The sequence below is a fragment of the Nuphar pumila genome, chromosome 8, assembly GCF_984573655.1.
Source record: "Nuphar pumila chromosome 8, dmNupPumi1.hap1.1, whole genome shotgun sequence".
NCBI lineage: Eukaryota > Viridiplantae > Streptophyta > Magnoliopsida > Nymphaeales > Nymphaeaceae > Nuphar > Nuphar pumila.
Genome location: NC_143256.1, coordinates 5,375,085 through 5,395,459, shown reverse-complemented (window position 1 = coordinate 5,395,459; position 20,375 = coordinate 5,375,085). Strand labels below are relative to the sequence as shown.

At 38.4% G+C, this 20,375-nt stretch overlaps 1 protein-coding gene across 1 annotated transcript in view; it reads left to right on the top strand.

Moving 5' to 3' along the window:
* CPSF160 (cleavage and polyadenylation specificity factor 160) overlaps positions 1–20,375 on the top strand; it is a 233,504-nt gene that overhangs the window by 70,043 nt on the left and 143,086 nt on the right. The window contains exon 11 of the mRNA XM_090015979.1: positions 2,250–2,384. Coding sequence (XP_089872105.1) covers positions 2,250–2,384 — 135 coding nt within the window. The remainder of the gene's footprint in view (positions 1–2,249; positions 2,385–20,375) is intronic.

Genomic DNA, 20,375 nt, shown 5'->3' with positions numbered 1-20,375 from the left:
GGTTGAAAGTTAGCTCCTTTGGTGGATGTCCATGCATGGTCATTAACAGGGTCAGCCCAACGATTACCAACCAGATTATGTGTCGGCATATGTATGTGACTGAAATTAGTGCTAAGAGCCTCTATATCATGTGAAGTAGCCTGAGAAGGTGCATATGATGCAGACTGCGAAGGCGTATATGAAGCATAAAAGATTGCTGGGTTTGGTGAAGAGATTGGCCTCATAGGCTACCTTGGCCCTGGGAGTCGTGGTTCATAAGAAGGAAAACTAACAAGATTTCTGAAACGTGTAGGGATAAGCACTGTAGGTTTCCGATATGTAGGAACATATCGCCAGTAGCAGTCCAAACTCACATGACCCTGCTTTCCTCATATTTGACTTGTCACATTATTGGGCCTGGGTCCTGATGGTGTAGGAATTATGCCTATACGTCCATATTGTCTACCTCTGCCACAACATGGATTATTCGGCTCATTCTAATTGCTCCCTGTAACAACACTTTATGCTGGAGAGCCAGAGCTTCCTTCTTGGAGCTAGCTGAAATACTAAACATAACCTCATGATTCAACAACATACTCCTGTGGCCATCAAAATTGGGACGTGGATATTGCCCTGCATACACAGCGACAAACATGTCATACTCTGAGCCCAAGCCACAAACTGTCTTCATACATATGTCTTCATTTGATATCGGTGCCCTAATAGCAACAAGTTGATCTGTGATGGATTTAATTTGATTCAGATACTCCAGACCACTAGAGTTGCCCCTCTTTAACTCAACAAATTCACCCTTAAGCTGATAGATCTTTGGAGTGGAGATTTTCTCAAACCACTAGTGAAATATTCGCCAGAGCTCTCTGGCAGAGACATCAGATGGAGCCTGTAACAACACTTCCCGAGAAAGCGTGGCATTAATAAAGGCCACCACTGCCTGTTCGTTCTTCCTCCATGAAGTATTAAGAATTCGTGATGGTGGCTTTTTCTGCTGCCTGCCTGTCCTTTGTAACCTGTGACTATGCATTCCGCAGGCATGTTTAGACTCCCGTCGAGATGCCTCATCAAATCTGGACTTTTCATGAATGGTACAAACTGTTTCTTCCAAGTTATAAAATTATAGGAATCCAAATTGTCAGTCACAAGTTGGTTCAAGAAAGAGGAATTCAGGATAGGACTGGGTGACAACATATCAATTAGGAGTGGCAGAAAAGAAGAAAAAGAAGAAAAAGAAGAAAGGAAAAACACAAAACAGAAATATGCAATATATATATATATATATATGCATGGATAGAAAGTGTACGAGAATATGATGAACAAGAAACAAATCAGAGGATTAAGAACTGCAGAAATTACAGAAAAAATCATCAGATCAGACCTGCAGAATCAGTTCGTCAACAGTGCTGATGTCAGCAAGTCTTTTTTGGAAAGCCGATCAGATTCACGCCTCTGAAATAGAATTTAAGTATCAGTTGCTTCTTTCTTTCTTTTTGTTTTGAAGCAAACCTTTTTTTTGACTTTCCCGGTTTCCCCCTTTTTTATGATGCCAAGAATCAAACTATTTTTTTTGATGCCAAGAATCAAACCCAGATCTGATCAGATATATGAAGAACAATAAATAATCAGAAAAGCGACAAATATTATTTTTTTTTGAACGAAAGGAGAAAGTGAAGGAAATAGAATAAAATAGAAATTGGGTTGAGAGAGAAGTTGAAAAGAAGGATCAAGAAGACTAAGATTGATGGAAATAAGGGAAAGAAGAAAAGCTTATTTGTTGTGAGAAGAGAAGAGGAGTCTTCAAGATGATGGGGTCTTATTCTCAACCCCGCCCTGATACCATAACAATATTTTTGAGAATACATGCCTTGGGATATGTGCAGCAAGTGACCAATAGAGAGAAAAGGAAGAGGGAGGAATATGGAAGCAGGAAAGAGACTCCACCAGAATTAGGGTGGATGTCCCCTAAGATATATATATATATATATATATATATATATATATATATATATATATATATATTTCACAAGTACATGAATACCCCTATAAATGGTGCAATAATACACAAGTAGACTGTTCTAACTTAAATAACAAATATACCCCTACTTACACAAATACACATAAATACAAAAAAGGGTATGGATCATGGATATTCAGAACACTTTCTACTAGCTCTTGATTTTTCATGCTTTATTTTTCTTGAATCTTGAGCATGTTTAGAGGTTAATCTTTTCTTTTGATTTTATTATTATTAATAGGTTATGGATATTGAAGGGGATGCTCCTTTGGCAAAGCGATTGCGCATGGCTTCTTCTGATGGTTTGCAAGATGTTGGGAGTGGAGAGGAGATTTCATTGTATTCGTCGGTGCCAACTAATGCAGAGTCAACACAGGTATGCAATTATACTTTCTACTCTTCTTTTTTTCCTTTTGTGTATTGGTGTTACTTTTTTTTTAAAAGCTATTTTCAATGAAAATCAAGTGTAAACTGCACACAAAATCTAAATAACTGACTCACATAAAAGTGGTAAAGTCCGGGTCGAACCATAAAGAATGAGATAAAAACAAGTATTCCAAATAAATCACACTTTTTATTGCATCAAAAATAAAAGAGTATAAAAGCAAACATGCACAAAACCTATTACAAAAGCATGAGCGACAATAAAAATTACAACCCGAAAATGATAGAAATAGCCTAACTATAAAAACAAGAAAATAAAAACTCCAAATATAATATTGAGCTAGCTTCCTTTAACCTGTGTGCAAGGAACTCTAGTGCGTCCACTTCAACCGCCTTGTCAACCTTATTGCTCATCGAGGCCACCACCTGCAATTACACAAAATGGAAACACAAAAGACAACTATTTTTATACTATGTTAGTGACCCGACAAAGACTCAACTAGACTTCACTTAAGGACTCAAAACCTAATTTTAGGTTTTGATTTTCTAATGAAAACCAAAACCTAACACATACAAAGTAACTCAACTAAGACACCAAAAACTTACCAAATACACCCTAAGACACTTGGTCATTGGAAACTTGACAAAACTACTCTACCCCATTTAACTTATCCTAACTTAGCTTGGTCAGACCTTGGACTAGGTCTGGACATGTCCTAAACCTAACTTACCCCACAATACTTGACTTGCTAAAGACAAAGAATACAAACCAACAAAGGACCTAGCCCACTCGGCTAGATCACCTTGACTAGACCAACCCACCAGACCTAGCCGACCTAGCTAGGATAGGTTAGGTTGGGTCCAGGTGGGGGACAACCTTCCCTTCCTAGAAGGGAGGCCTCTAGTTGCTTAACACACACAATGAAACCTTCCTCTTAAAAAAAAATTGAATTTAGGTAGAGGGGAAAGAAAGGATTCCGAAGTTGGACTTTCCAATTTATAAAAATAGAAAGTCCAAGAAAGGAAGGTAAAAAAGGAAGACTCCCTCTTTTTGAGCATTTCAAAATTAAAATTAGGAAACTTTAAGAATCAGGCAAAAATATCTAGACACTTTCTAAACATCTCTAATCACACCCATGCAAGAAAAACTTGATACTTACAAAAAAAATCATTTTCAAAAAATCATTGCAATTAAAACCGAAGGTTGGATTTCTGCAGGGCCAGAAATCAGCTTCAGTAAAATGGCCGTAAAATCCTAACCCTTGGTCGGATTGAGCTAAAATTTAGAGGGAATACTCTAGACACGTACAACTAACACATATTAAAATTTCAGCCCTAAACTCCTTCTGGATTGGCCAGAACAATATGTTTATCAGACCAAAAAATTCAGGTCTGATACAGAAAGTCCGGCTCGTGAAAAAAAAAGTTTTCAGGCCAAAATAAAAATTCTAAAATTTAAAGCAATGAGTATATATGATCCTAAACAATCCTAATACACAAAAATCACAGAGAGTAGATCTAAATATGCAAGAAGAATAAAATGAAATCTGATCTATATGCAAGAAACCCTAAAAATCTAAAAAAGGGGTTGAAGAAGGAACTTATCGGCGGCGTTTCCCGATTTTGGGTTAGGTTGAGAAAAGAACGGATATCCTCTACGATGGTGTTGCATCCCAGAGGTTGCCCACGACGTGAGGAGTGATGCCACATCTAGCTCTTGGCTGCTGCACATGAAACTCACGTGGAGAGGAAGAAGGGAAGAAGAAAGAACAAAAAAAGAGAGATGAAGAAAGGAGAGAGGGTTTTCCACATTGGAAAAGAGGAGGAAAGAGGGGGGGGGGGCAACTCTTAAGGAAAAAATCAACTTCTCCTTGGGTTTTCTAACCTATTTATTATGCTAACTTTATTAATTTCTAAATTCCTAAAAACACTTCTAACATTATTATTTTAAAAAACACTCAAAAGTAATACTTATTTCTAAAACTACACTACAAATACTATTATTTCATAATAATTCCAAGGTGGCATCCCTATGGAGGGCTATTTTTGGCTTTTTAACCTTTGCACAATTGGATTTGAGATTAGAGCATGTAAGATTTGGATCTTGACTCCGGATCTTCGCTCTAATTGCCTTGAAATAACTCTAAAATGCCCGAATTGCACCCGATTTGGAAAAAATTTTCACCGAAAGCTTCTTGCATACAAAATCACCAAAATTCATCAACCATTGATATTTTAACATTAAAATCAACGAAATTCAGGCATAAATTATATAAAAATATATGTAATTTATGCATGATCATGTATCAATAACACATTGTAATGTGCAATTTAAAATTTGTAATCTTTCTCACAGAGGTTCATGAGGCATTTTTGTGGTTAATTGTTTCCTTTTCGAATTTGATACAGATCTCATTGTGTTCTCTTCTTTATTTGCTCTATTGCTTTATTTTTTTCCATCAACAGATTGGATGGTAATTAGTAAAGGGCGGAACAAGATTTCTTGGGCTTTTTATGTTCACTGTTTACTAGTAACATTACCAACTTCTGTTTATTTGTACTCAAAGAAATCAGTTGCTTCTGCCTTAGTAGAACTTAAGAACCACCTTTCATTGGTCTCTTGTCCCTTTTGTTGATCAGCTTCTGCTATGGTTGCTAGTATGATCTTGTGTAGATACATGGCTTTTTAAGCTTAGTGACTTGACATTGCCAATTTCTCTGCTAATCTTATATTTTTTTGTGTATAAAGATAATTTATGTCTTGGTTTTGGATTTTTTTTAATTATGACTGGTTTTCTATGCATGCATGCACTTGTACATGCATGAACATGTATTGGCACACATACATGCATGTGAAATATCAAAACATAGACCTCTACATGAGAATAGGAGGTGTTTGTTAATCTGTCCTCTTCTGCCATGTGTTTGTGCATCAAATGAAGGGAAATTAGGAAAAAACTCTGTTAACATGAAGATTATGTTTTACAGGGGCATTTTTGGTATTTTATTTATTCCTTAGTTGTGTCTGTTGTGTGGACTTATATGTAATCTTATTTTACTCATGGTTTTGTGCGGCATATGCTGTAATTTATTTAAGTTTTAATCATTGTTTGTGATCTGACCTGTCAGGACTTCATTGCATTAATAAAAAATATGAGTAGGTGCTGCCTCTCATCTTGAACAATTATTAGAGTCCAATGAATGTTTACTTCACTTCAATCTCTTCTTCGACTTCTTCAAATCTGTTAGAAATACCCTGATTTTCATGGTATTTGAGCACCCGAAGCAGGTTATCCACATCTTCCTAGAGTCTCACATCTATTATGGTCATCTTATCCTCCGTTTTCATCTTCTTTCCCACTATTATCTTTTCTCATCTTCTTCTCTCTTTCTCCTTCAATGGACCTTGTCTTTCTAATTGCAGTCCCAATGCTTTTAGGTCTCACCTATTCTTTTACTTCTTTTTTTGGTATATCTTTTTCTTCTAAATATTATCCTTTTCTAAAATCCCTCGTCTTTCCTTCAATATTTTGTCCCCTTTTATAAAAACTGTGCAACCTCCTCTTAACCAGTCGTAACTCAATATTAGAACAACCTTGTATAAGTTGATCCTTCTTTTCTGTTATCGCATTACATCATTTTTTTTTTTGGTTATTGTGCATGCTAAGGAAAGTTATTTGTAGGTATTAAATTTTTTTATGGTGCTTTATTAGAAAATACTTGAAATAAAAAAAATCATTGGAGTCAGCACCTAGTTTTGTAACGCCCCCAAAATCTCGAACTTATAACTTTTTAGGAAAATTTTGAAAGCCTTGTAATCATTCCTCTATCAGAGTTTTAAATAGCAGTTTAGTGAAAAAAAGTGTTTGAAATAACAAGTCGACAGACCTTGGGCACATTACGGGTATACCTTCTCCATTACACAACGGATTCATAACTCCGTATATTCATTGAAATCAAATAGATTCAAAATGAGGTTTTAAAGTTTATACTAAAAGTGGAATTTTAAAGAAACCTTTTTTACCAAATTATAAAAGATGTCCTGAGGAGCAAATCGTTAGGGAAAGAATCTCATCTTGATATCATCACGCTATCGTGCTATCGCTTGCTGTACCGACCTAATCATCATCTGTACTCATGAAATGGGGCCAGATCGATAAAAATTTGGTAGGTGCATAGATATAACAATTGAGAACAAGACTAACATATGTGTTGCTTCTTTCGTGATGTGCAGTTCAGAATAAGCAAAAAGAGCAAAATGGAGATGCTAACAGAATTCAGAACCAAACTAACATTTACGTTGTTCATTTCGTGGTATATCAGTCAAAATAAGTAAAATGAACATGATAACTTTGTTTCGATATTAACTGTCCTGAGAGTACGCAAGGGAGAAACATAGAAACAACTAAGACTGCCCGAGAGTTTGTTATGCTATGTATTTTGATGCCTAGGACAACTGACTGAGTCTGCTTCTAAGGGGATGGCTAATGATCGGGAGAGAATTCCCCAGAAGCCACTCGTTTTAGGGGATGCATCCATACTTCTGCAGAAGTCATTGAGACCTACCACTTAGGATAATTTTTGGTAGCACAATCCCCTAACTTTGATGACTGGAGATACCAAGTCATTTGCTCTAGGGGTGGTTGTTAACAACCTGTCCATCAAAGTTTTTGTACCGTCCCATCCTTTCTCTTGACGGAACCAAGAGACGAATGAGCACGTCAAGTTCTATTTGAACTGATGACCCATTCTACATGCTCTAGTCTTTCAAACCAACTCGAGCATCTTGCCTGTGAAGGTGATGATCACCATTTATGTGATTTCTATATTATCATTTTGCATTTGCACACTATGAGGTTACCATAAACCTCTCATCCAATCATCATAGTACTAACATACCGCGCATCTCTGATAGTGCCAGTACGATGAAAGAGGTATTAGTTTCTGAGCAAAGAAACCCCAACATCATATAGAAATTTCAATGTTCTGTTTAACACTATTTATGTGATTTCCTTTTTATTATTTTGTATTTACATGCTACGAGGTTACCATAAACCTCTCATCCAAATCATCGTAGTAGTAACATGCCGCGCATGTCTGATAGTACCCCTACAATGAAAGGGGTATAGGTTTCTCAGCAAGAAACCCTAACATTCTTTAGAATTCTCAATTCTCGTGCTCTAGGCCAGGGATATCCGAGTCATTCAGATATCGCAACAAAAGACCGTACGTACCTCTTAGGGCTACATAGGGTTGGGGGAAAGACCTGGTTGCGAATAAGCAACCATCAAATATCTGTTTTTGCTTTTAAAATAAAGAATATTTCAAACATTAAAATCTTGCATGAAATGCCCTTTTAAAAGACTAGGCGAGTCATGCCCAAATCTGCGTCTTTAAAGCAAACGTAAGCCTGTGCACATTACAGTGAGGCGACATAGTACATGTATATCAAAACGTAAGCCTGTGCACATTACAGTGAGGCGACGTAGTACATGCATATCAAAACATAAGCCTGTGCCCATTACAGTGCAATGACGTAGTACATGTATATCAAACATAAGTCTGTGCACATTACAGCGCGGTGGCGTAGTACATGTATATCAAACATAAGACTGTGCACATTACAGTCCAACAACAATGTAAATGACATAAAGCGAGGCTCGATGTGCGAAACCACACATTGAGCTAAATAAATTGCATAAGTAGTACACGATGTACGAAACTTTACATCGGCTAAATAAATTGCGTAAGCAGTGCACGATGTACGAAACCATACACCAGCTAAATAAATTGCGTAAGCAGTGTACGAGGTACAAAACTGTACTTCGGCTAAGTAAATGTGTAAGCAATGCATGAGGTATGAAACCATACCTCGACTAAGTAAATGCGTAATTAGTGCATGAGGTACGAAATTGTATCTCGGCTAAGTAAATGCATAAGCAATGCATGAGATACTAAATCGTACCTCGGCCAAATAAAACACGTAAGCAGTAGCCTATGCACGTAATAGCGCGACGATAAAGTAAATCACATAAAGCAAAGATCGATGTCTGAAACTACACATCAAGCTAAATAAATGCGTAAGCAATAGCCTGTGCACGTAATAGCGCGACGACAAAGTAAATAACATAAAGCAAGGCTCGATGTGCAAAACCACATATCGAGCTAAATAAATGCGTAAGCAGTAGCCTGTGCACATTATAGCATGACATCAAAGTAAATGACATAAAGGAAAATCACAAGGATCACAAAACTGCGTCCTTGAGTTAAAATCATATATATATATATATGTTAGAAGTGTTTTGCCATTGTCCTCGTATGTAACTTTTTCCTACCTCGGAGATAATCAAATTCGTTGATGATTCTGAGTGAAGGTTTTCAAGGGCTCATGCCTTGGTGCGCGTGTCGGGTCTGTTGCGTCGATGGGGTGGGTTAGCAGGTATTTTATCGTATTGCGAAAAAAAGTAGTGAAACCCTTTTTAAATCGTAAAAGCAAGCAATGTTCGAGTTGCTGGGGTCAAACCTGATCATGATTCAAACTGACCAGGCTAAGTCGGGGTTCGAGTCGAGGTGAGCCGAGCTGGGCCGGTTAACGAGGGAAGGCTGGGGGAAGCACCTTTGCCCTATGATTGAAAACAGAAACGGTTGCCCCCTACCTGTTGGCTGGAAAACCAGGGAAGGAGGCTGAGGCGTCGCCCTTGCTTGCTAGCCGTAAAAGAGGACGGAGGGGCGTCGCCCCTGCCGGCTGGAAAAGAGAGGGAGGGCAAGGGCTGCACCCCTGTCGCCGACTTGACAACGAAGGGGTAGGGCAACAGGAGGCGGTGGTTCCACCTCCCGTCCGACAAAACAGAAGAAGAAGAGATGGGGGAGGAAGGGAGTGGCGCCCTCCTCCCTACCATTAACAGAGAGACGAGAGAAAGGGGGAAAAATAGGGAAAGCGAGAGAAAAGGGGGGAAAAACAGGGAAAACGAGAGAAAAGGGGGGAAAAACAGGGAAAACGAGAGAAAAGGGGGTCAAAGTGCATACTTGCCCAGTCGGCAGCTCCGACGCACATTCGACAAGTGAGAGGGAGTGTCGGGGGGAGAGAGTGGTCGCACGAGGAGAGCTAGCATCGGGGAAAGGGAGACAGGAGGTCGTTGACGCAGGGAGGGGCTTTGGCGAGAAGAGGTCGGCCTTCGGCTGAAGGGGAGACGCAGGGGGTCAGGGTTGAGCAAAGAGAGGGAGAGCGCAGTGAAGGGGGAGAGAGGGGATCGGGGAGAGAGAAAATATAGTGGGTTTCTCCTTTTTCATAAAAGGGAACCCCCCCCCCCCCCACAGGGGTTTAAAAAGAAAGACTTGAGTGGGGGTTGGACTCGGATCCGGTCAGATCCAACCTGGATCTAAAACAATAAATTTATTTATTTATTTCTTTTTGAAAAAACCTACTCCTTTTAAAAGAATTTTGTCCTCAAAATATCCTTCAAAGGTTGTCTGTAGAGATCGTAGTCTAAGTTAATTGGGGTTAAATGATCAAGACAACTCACAATGAGTTTCTGAGAAAAGTTTTAGGCTAATAATTCGGTTGTACAAAACTTGTACGTGATTTCATTGAAAAACTTTTACCTGGCAAAATTCGTACTGAATCACAAAAGGTCTTAACATACAACTTTTAGAGTTTCTATTCGTCATCCTCTACTTGTTCGGTCATGGTGGCATAGACGCGACCATACACTTCTCTTTGTGCTTGATCTTGAGATTGCTGTTGTTGTTGCTGACCTTCACCTGCAGTTTGTTTATGACAATCTGCTGCGTTCTTGCGATAATTTTGGGCGTAATGCCCCATTTTCTCACAATATAGATAGCCTCCAGTGTCTCAAGGGAATGGCCATCAAGGATGGATATAGTTGCACTTCAAACATATATGCTTTGGTTGCTGTTGCTCGATATTTCTCTCTTGATTTTGCTTCTTGAGTGGGGGTCTCTGCATTTTGTCGTCAGTATGTTGTCTCCATTCTCAACAGACTTTCTGCTTTGCTCACCCTTAACTCACTCGCAATCATCGTTTAAAAGTGTAGCTGCCGCAATTGCTGCAGCGAAAGTTGAGGGCATACTGGTCAGGACGCAATGACAGTCTTTCCTTCAGTCTCCGAATAATTTTTCTGAACCGCTCACAATCATCTTACAACAAGCTGGGGCAGTATCGTTCCAAGTTCTAAAACTTGGTGGTGTTGTCCACCAGACTCGAATCACCTTGGCACAACTCCTGGAATTCTATCTTCGTGTCTCGCGTATGAGGGGGAAAATAGTTTGCCAGAAAGGCGCTGGGAAAAGCTTCCCAAGGGATCACTGTTGCTCCCGAAAAATGGATGCTCCGAGTTGTGTCCTACCATTTGCGAGCATTGTCCTTTAGCCGCCAAGTTTTATTCTTAAAAAAGGGAGTTTTGGACCCCTAAGAAAGGCTCAATGTCAGTCATGGAGTTTTTAAACAAGGTAAAGTCTGTTACAGATCAACTTGCTATTGTTGGAAGTGCAGTCTCTGATTAGAAAAATGTACAATAAACTCTTAATCTACTGGGCATAGAATATTATGTACTCTCTACGTCCTTATCGGTTCTGCCAGTGTTGTCCAATTTTGAAGATCGTCAAGCTAAACTTCTTCACTATAAGATAAGCATAAAGAACATGACTAAATGTGGTGAACATACAGATGCACATAGTGTCTTGACCTCAGATATGTCTCAAGGTGCTGGGTGTGGGGGTAACAATTTTCAAGGTGGTAGAGGACGTTGTCGTTTTGGATAGGGAGGTCGTGACATTCTTCCTACTTCGAATCCACCAGGATTCTTTTATGCAGGAAATCAGAGGAGAGTGCCTACATGCTTTTTGTGTAATAAGAAAAGACTTGTGAAAGAAGACTGTTGGTTTAATCCCCAAAACAAGGGAAATAATAACAAAGCAAGAAACAAAATGGAGTATGAGGGGCAAAAACCCATTGGAGATATGCAACAACTTCTACTGGCAGTTTTATCTCAGATGCGTTTTAAGCAAAATGAGCAAGGAAAATGGTATGTGGATTCTAGAGCAGCTATTCATGTTACAGGCAATGTTGGTAAGCTCTCGAATTTATCCCCTTATTTTGAAAAAAGTAGTATAGTCACTGGAGATGACACACATCATCACATTTCTCATATTGGAAGTGCACAAATTCCTTTATCTAGTACTTCTCTTAGTTTGTCCAATGTTCATCTTGCTCCTAACATTAAAAAAAGTATTGTCTCTGTATCCAAACTTGTTGATGATACAAATTCTTCTTTCGAATTTACTCATTCTTTTGTGTATATTAAGGATCTTTGAACGAAGGAGATGTTTGTTGAGGTGGAGCGACGAGAAAACGTGTATAACTTCAAGGAGGATCTCACTTTTCATTCATCTTCTACCTTGAAGTCATCTTTCTTGGAACCGACATCACAAAGTCTTAAGTTTTGTCATACAGGTGTCTATAGTTTTTCTCAATGTAATATGCCAGATTTATGGCATAGTCGTTTGAGTCATTGTAGTCATAGTTTTATTAAGAAACTCGTGTCAGAAAATTTGATTCCAGTGTTTTGCCTGCACCTTGTTTTGGATGCTAAAAAGTGTTCGAGTTGTGAGCTATGTAAGAGTCATGTTCTTCCTTTTAATCTTGTTAATGAAAGAGCCTCAAAAGCTTTTGAAATTGTGTACTATGATGCATGTGTACCAACTCCTGTCTATTCTTCATCTGGAAGTCAATATTATGTTTTATTCATAGATAGTCATTCTCGCTTCACCTGAATATACTTCATGAAACACAAGTCCGATGTTTTTAGATTATTTCAAGACTTTTGTGCACTCATAAAAAATCGTTTCTCTTCTAATATTATACATTTCCAATGTGATGGTGGAGGTGAATATTCTTCAAATGACTTCATTGATTTTTTTTCGAAATAATGGGATAAGTAGACGAGTGTCTTGTCCACATACTCCTCAACAAAATGAAGTGGCTGAACGGAAACACTGCTATATTATTGGGTGTTATGAGCATGCTTCATGATAGTAATGTTCCTATTAATCTTTGGACAGAAGCTTTTCACACCGCAGTATATGTGATTAACTGCTTGCCCATGAGAATTCTAGAGGACAAGTCTCCATATTTTACTATTTTTTCTAAAACATCTTAATTATAATGACTTGCGTATTTTTGGTTGTGTTTGTTATGTTCATATTGACAAGTCTCCTGAAAATGAATTTCAGGATAAAGCAGTGAAGTGTAGGTTTGTTGGATATGCAAATGATTATAAAGGATGCAGATGTTATTGATCCTATAACTAAACTTATCAAGATTTCCAAAATTGTTGTTTTTGATGAACAAAATTTTGAGAGCATGTTATTGCCTCAACAACAGAACCTACTTCAAAATTTTGAAGTTTATGATCCCTGGATGAGTGCAGAATTGTTTGCAAGTGAAGGGGGGACTTGTCAACCATTTTGTGAAGAATTGTGCTCAAATGAACAGAATCTCGAACCTCCACATACTTCAGAAATTGAAAGGCCTAGAGAAATTCAGAGATTCTCTGGTCAAGTTTATGTTCGAAGAGAAAGAGATCTTGTCACAAACAATGCCAAACAGAATATGAGTCAACCTCCATTAAGAAGACCAGAAATGATACACCATCTATTCAAAGATGGGTTAGCTATGATAATTTCTGATTTTCAGTTGTTCATGTCACAAGTTGAGAAGCATGATGAACCAATCAACTTCTATCAGGCCATTAAATCCTATAAATGGATAGAGGCTATGAATGAACTGATGGGTGCTCTACACGAATGCCAAACCTGAGAAATTATTCTTAGACTCGAGGAGAAAAACGTTGTGAGGTGCAATTGGGTTTATAAGATTAAATATAAGCCTGACGGATGCATTGAGAGATATAAAGCAAGACTTGTGGCACGAGGTTTTACACAAGAATATAGGTAAGATTATGATGAGACTTTTAGTCCTGTGGTTAAAATAGGAATTGTTAAGATAAGTCGACCTCTTAAAGTTTAATTATACTTAAGGCTGGTTTTGGTATTACCTAAATAATGAGGGACCCATATGTAAATTCATTCTTTTGGCTAATCTCTATTTAACCAAGTGGAGATTAAACCTAATACAATCAAGACGTCTCTCTCTCTCTATATCTCTCTTTCTTTTCTGTCATGGTATCAAAGCCATCGGCCTTGGGAGCGTGGCTTCGGGGTTTGCGTCAAAGCGTGCGTGATGGGTACCAGATCGCGTGAAAGGGGCTCAACATAAGGTGCGTTCGGTATTTGTTTTTGGAACCAAGTGGCATAGATCTGATAACAGATCTGCAGTCTGACAAAAGTCATGACTTAGATCTGTAATCATATCTAAAAGTTGAGGTGAAATATGGGTTTCAGTCGACCAAATCTGATGGATACAAGTATGGGTGCAGTAATGTCGTCGTGAAGTTGGAGACGACCAAATGTGTCGTGGGTCAGTTTTTTTTTGGTTGTTGAGAAAAAAAAAACAGGAATTCTTATATCGTCGTGGATCTGCACAATTTTTTTTTGGATCTCATCATATGTTCAAGTTGCTCAGTAATGTCGTCGTGAAGTGGGTGACGACCAGATTTGTCGTGGATCTGCATACAATCAGTTTCTTTTCTGGTTGAAAAAAAACCCAGGGATTCTTATATAGTCGTGGACCTGCATATTCCTTTGGATCTGATCGTATGTTCAGGGTGCTGTGAAGCTTATATCATTGTTTTTTTTAAGGTCCTGGTTGATTCAGATCTGATCACAGACCTGGGTGTCGCGGTGAAGGCAAATCACCATTGTGAATATGGAGATTGTGGAGCTGATCATTTACGAACTGAAAAAATTATTTTTTTTGTGTACGTGGCCATCTATTGCAACAACGAGATATTGGTTGTGGCTTCTTAGTTCGTGTTATTCATTATGGGTGAAGTTCAAAAATTTGATTATAAGAATGAAGCTATTGGGGAATATAAAGCCTTCGACAATCCTTTCTCATATGGTTCTTTAGTGAAATTAAATGAAACAAACTATGCAAAGTGGTCCAAAACTTTTATGATGTCCGTGTCCGGACATCGTAGAAAACATATTCTGTTGGAATCTGAACCAAATGACAAAACAGGAAAATATAATACTTGGGAACAAGATAATGACATTGTTATGTCATGGATCATGAATAACATTGAATCTCATATTGCAGATGACTTAATTTATTACAATACAGCTAAACAGATGTGGGACACTCTTCGAGATACGTACTCTCAAGAGACTAATGTGAGTCGTATTCTTCAATTTGAACATGAAATATATAATTTATAGCAAGGTGATCAATCATTGTCCCAGTACTATGCCTCTGTTAAGGCAGCCTTTGAAAGACTGAATGCTCATAGGCCTCTGTGTTACTCAAAAAAAAGAATCATCAAGAACAGACTATGGTTGCTCGGTTCCATACAGGTCTATCATCAGAATTCTCAGTTGCAAAAGTTCAAATGTTGACTGAGTCTGATGTTTCTACTCTTGCTGATGCATACAATCGATTGAGTAGACTTGTCATCTCTCTTCCACAATCTCAACCTGCATCTCAGTCATCTGCTTTAGCTGTACCATGTAGTTATGGACTAGGAAATACTATGAATGTTAGAAGCAGGGGTCGTGGACGAGGTATGAGAGGTAGAGGTAAATTCCAATGTACCTATTGTGGAAAATCAGGACATTTAGAAGATCACTGTTGGGATAAACATGGACGACCTGCATTTTCTCCAATGAAGCCAAATGTTCCAAAAACTAATGCTGCAAAACTTGAGGTGGAACATGAAACCAATTCTCCTAGTGAATCTATCACTCTTAGCCGTGCAGAATATGAGGAGTTGGTTTCTCATTGTTCTTCAAGTTCCTCTTCTCCTGTAGCTGGTGTGGCCTACTCTACTGTAGACAATCTTTCTTCCCATGATAATAAGTGGATTATTGACTCTGGTGCATCTAGACATCTATGTGGAAGCTCTCAAAAATTTTCAGATCTAAAGGCTATCACTGTACATCGGGGAGTCTTATTAGTTGATGGGAGTTCCCCTCCGGTTATTGGTCAGGGAAATGTTTCTATATCCTCTTCCTTGCAGTTGAAAAATGTCCTTCATGCTCCTTCATTTCCTCAAAGTTTATTATCCGTGAGTTGCCTTACAAAGCTAAATTATAGAGTAATATTTGATTCTGTGTGCTGTCATTTTCAGGATTTGCTGACGGGGAAGAAGATTGGTGGAGGTTATGAAGAAAATGGAGTCTACTATCTACATCACCCTGTGGGAAACATTTATGCTGCAGTCGATTCTTCTTCGAGTCCTGTTCAGTGACATCGTCATCTCGGACATCCTTCATTGTCGAAGCTTCGTTGTGTCATTCCTCAAATTTCGTCTACTACATCATTCCAGAGTGAAGCATGTCAGTTAGGCAAGCATCATCGGAGTTCGTTTCCTTCTAGTCAGAGTCAGTCCAGTCATAAGGTCTTTGAACTTCTTCATGCAGATGTATGGGGTCCCAGTAAGATTCCTACCAGGACCCAATGTCGTTATTATCTTGTTATTGTCGATTTTTCTAAGTTGTCTTGGGTGTTCTTAATAAAAGAAAGATCTGAAGTTTCTAATATCCTCAAATCATTAGTAATTGAAATAAAAACTCAGTTTGAATATGTTGTCTAGATTATTTGCACTGATAATGCCCTTGAGTTTAAAACCAAAGTACTATTGCAATTTTATCGAGACCATGGCATTCCACCCCAAACCACTTGTGCCTATACTTCCCAATAAAATGGGGTGGCTGAGCGAAAAACACATGCACCTCCTTGATGTAGCCCTCACCCTTATGATTCAATCGAATGTTTCTGCTTCATATTAGGGTGATGCGGTTACCACAACTTGTTATTTGATCAACCACATGCCTTCATCATCCGTGGAAGACCAAATTCCTTTGCAAATCCTATATCCTAATGTACCTCTCTTCTCTCTTTCGCCCAAGGTATTTGGGTGCGTTTGTTTTGTGCACAAACTCGGACCTGACCGTGATAAGTTAGCCACTCAAGCAACTAAGTGTATGTTTATAGGCTATCCTAAGAATCAAAAGAGGTATCGATGTTATGATCCGATTTCTTTTCGGGAGTATGTCAGTGCGGATATATCTTTCTTGGAGTCTATTCCATATTATTCCAGTACTGGTGCTCAGTTGCAAACTGATCAAGATGACTCCTTTCCTCTTCCTGTTCCTCCTTTTCCGTTGGAACCGATGCCCCCATTATCGAATCCAACTCTACCTACCTCACGATTTCACAATCCTCCATTGGTGTATGTGCGTAGAGCTCCACCTCCTCTAATGTCTCCATCTTCTTCTTCTCTTGAGGTAAGTGCTCTTGATAGCAATGACATGCATGTTGATGGTAACAAGCCAATAGCTCTACGAAAGGGGACACAACAATGTACCTTATATCCTATGTCTCAGATGTCAGAATTGGTAATCAGATAAAAGCATTTATCTTAGTCTTATCTGCTGAAACTATTCCTCTGAGTTATCAAACGACAATACTCGATAGCAGGTGGAAGCAGGCCATGCAAGATGAAATGGATGCTTTACTATCTCAACAGACATGGGACCTTGTTGACCCCCCCGTGGATGCGGACATTGTTGGATGCAAATGGGTATATACCATTAAGTACAATTCAGATGGTTCAATTGAAAGATACAAGGCCAGGTTAATTGCAAAAGGTTATACTCAGACATATGGTATTGATTTCTTTGAGACATTTTCTCCCGTCGTACGGATGTCCACCATTCCTCTTGTTCTCTCAGTAGCTGTTCACCATGGATGGAGTTTGTGTCAACTAGATGTGAAAAATGCATTACTATATGGGGATCTGTCCGAGACAGTATACATGCAACAACCTCCTCGTTCGCGGTTAAGGGGGAGTGTCAGAAGGTGTGCAGATTAAGAAAGGCAACATATGGTCTGAAGCAAAGTCCTCGTGCATGGTTTCAAAAGTTGTTTGATGTGATGTGAAAGTTTGGTTTTAATAGGTCAGGGTCGGACCACACATTATTTATTAAGAAAACTAACTCAGGTCTAGTCGTTATGGTGGTATATGTAGATGACATCATCCTTATAGGAGATAACATGAAAGATATTGCAGCTACAAAGGCTCATCTTCAAAAACACTTTGTTACCAAAGATCTTGGTCCACTTAGATACTTTCTGGGCATAGAAGTAGTCAGGAACAGTGAGGGAGTGGTTTTGTCGCAACGGAAGTATGTTCTTGATTTATTAAAGAGACATGAATGTTGGGAGCTAAACCAACAAATATTCTCATAGATCACAAAGTTCATTTATTGGATAAGGGGTCAAAACCTATTGATAGCAGGAGCTATCGCTCATTGGTAGGGAAGTTACTATATGTGACAGTGACTAGACCTGATATTGCTTTGGCTGTAAACAAGGTTAGCCAATTCATGGACAAACCGACAGAGGTACACTGGAACGTTACAATGATGATACTCAGGTACTTGAAATCTTCCTCTGGAAAAGGGTTATTATTCAAGAAAGGGGGTACCCTGGAGGTAGTTGCTTACTCTGATGTTGATTATGCTGGGTCTGTAGAGGATAAGAAATCTACCAAAGGATTCTATGTATTTGTGAGAGGTAACTTAATCTCTTGGAGAAGCAAGAAGCAAACCGTGGTTGCTAGGTCGAGTACCGAATTAGAATATAGGGCTATGGCCCAAACGACAACTGAATTGATGTGGGTTTGAATTGTGTTGACTGATCTTCAGGTGAAGGTTTCATCTCCTATGGTGATGATGTGCGATAGCAAGGCAGTTACATATATAGCAAATAATCTGGTATTTCATGAGAGGACAAAACATATTGAAGTTGACTGCCACTACATAAGAGATATGGTTCAAGCTGGACATATCTCTACCAAGCATGTAATCTTTGAGGATCAAGTTGCAGATATTTTTGCCAGGTCCGTCAAGTTGAGCATGATTGATATCTATGCTCCAGTTTGAGGGGGAGTGTTAAGATAAGTCAACCTCTTAAAGTTTAGTTATACTTAAGGCTGGTTTTTGTATTACCTAAATAATGAGGGACCCATATGTAAATTCATTCTTTTGGCTAATCTCATTTTAACCAAGTGGAGATTAGACCTAATACATTCAAGACGTCTCTCTCTCTCTCTCTTTCTTTTTTGTGTCAGGAATAATGCAAATAGGTATTTATTTGGCAGTTGATTATGGATGATAGTTGAGTCAGTTAGATGTAAAAAATGCCTTCTTACATGGAGATCTTAAGGGAGAAGTTTTCATGGAACAACCTCCTGGATATGCTGAAGGAGATCTCAAGAATTATGTGTGCAAACTGAAATGAGCTCTTTATGGGTTGAAGCAAACCTCTCGCTTTTGGTTTGAGAGTTTTTATCTCACAATTCAAAATTATGGTTTTTGCATATGCTCTCTTGACTATTCTCTGTTCATTTTCAAGGATAAAGATGTTACTAACTTACTACTTATATGTGTTGATGACATAATCCTTACAGGCAATTCAGATAGTCATATACAAATAGTAAAGAAATTGTTGATGCAAAATTTAAAGATAAAAGATCTTGGTGATTTAAGATATTTTCTTGGAGTTGAAGTGGATAGAAGAGGTGATGTTTTAACTCTTACACAACATAAATACGCTCTTGATCTTTTGAGCAGGGTAGAAATGACATATTGTAAACCCCTAAACACGTGTAGTGTTTTGCATCAAAGGCAAAGCTCTAATTATGGAGACTTATATAATGATCCGACTAAATATCAGAGCATTATTGGGATGCTTCAATATCTTACCTTTAGCAGGCTAGACATTGTATATTCTGTTAATTAAGTATCTCAATTTATGCACGAACCAATAACTGGTATGTTGATGCTGTGAAGAGAATTTTAAGATGCTTGAAAGGAACCATTGGAGATGATTTTCTTTATCAAAGAAATTGGCCTGACAATAAGGGGTACGAAATCATCACTTATACAGATGCAAATTGGGCAGGGGATCCAGATGAGAGGAGATCTGTTTCTGGATATTGTATATTCATTGGAAGAAATTTGGTGTCTTGGAGTAGTAAGAAACAAAGAAATGTTGCTAGATCTAGTATTGAAGCAGAATACATGTCTATGGCAGCCGACACAACTGAAGATACATGGGTATCTAAGAGAAGGAGCATCTCAATCATTTTTGTTGTGTGATAATCAAAGTGCTATTAACATTGATTATAGTCTAATACAACATAGTCACACAAAACATATTGAGATAGATCAACACTTCATCCGACAAAAGGTTGAAGACAAGGAGATTGAGCCTCATCACATTCGCATAGAAAGTCAAGTTGCCGACTTGTTCACTAAAGGCCTAACAAAGCATCAATTTTGGTTCTTAAAGGACAAGTTGTCCATGGTACAAGATCATGCACAACTTGAGGGAGGGTGATAAAATGTGATTAGACGTCACTGGATTTGGATTTGATCCAGATTCGTGCGTCTGATCACATAGTCATGTTTTATATTGTATAGTGGCATATTTTGTAATTTGTTTGTACTTTAAACCCAATGTATATTAAGTTGCATATAATACTCTTGGGCACACCTATTGCAAGTGTGGCTGCCATTTTCTGAGCATCTCTCTCTCTCTTTCTCTTTCTCCCTATTTCCTGCAGAAAGCTAACTCTGGTGGCTTCCACACATCTGATATTTGATTTATTTTCAGTGTTAACATGTGGTTACATTTTACAGGGCCATTTGGTATTTTATTTATTCTTTATTTGGGTCTTTTACGTAAACTTGTATGTAGTCTCATTTGGGGCATGTGTTTTGTGTGGCATATTGTAATTTATTCAAGTTTTAATCATTGTTTGTAATCTTCCTTGTTAGG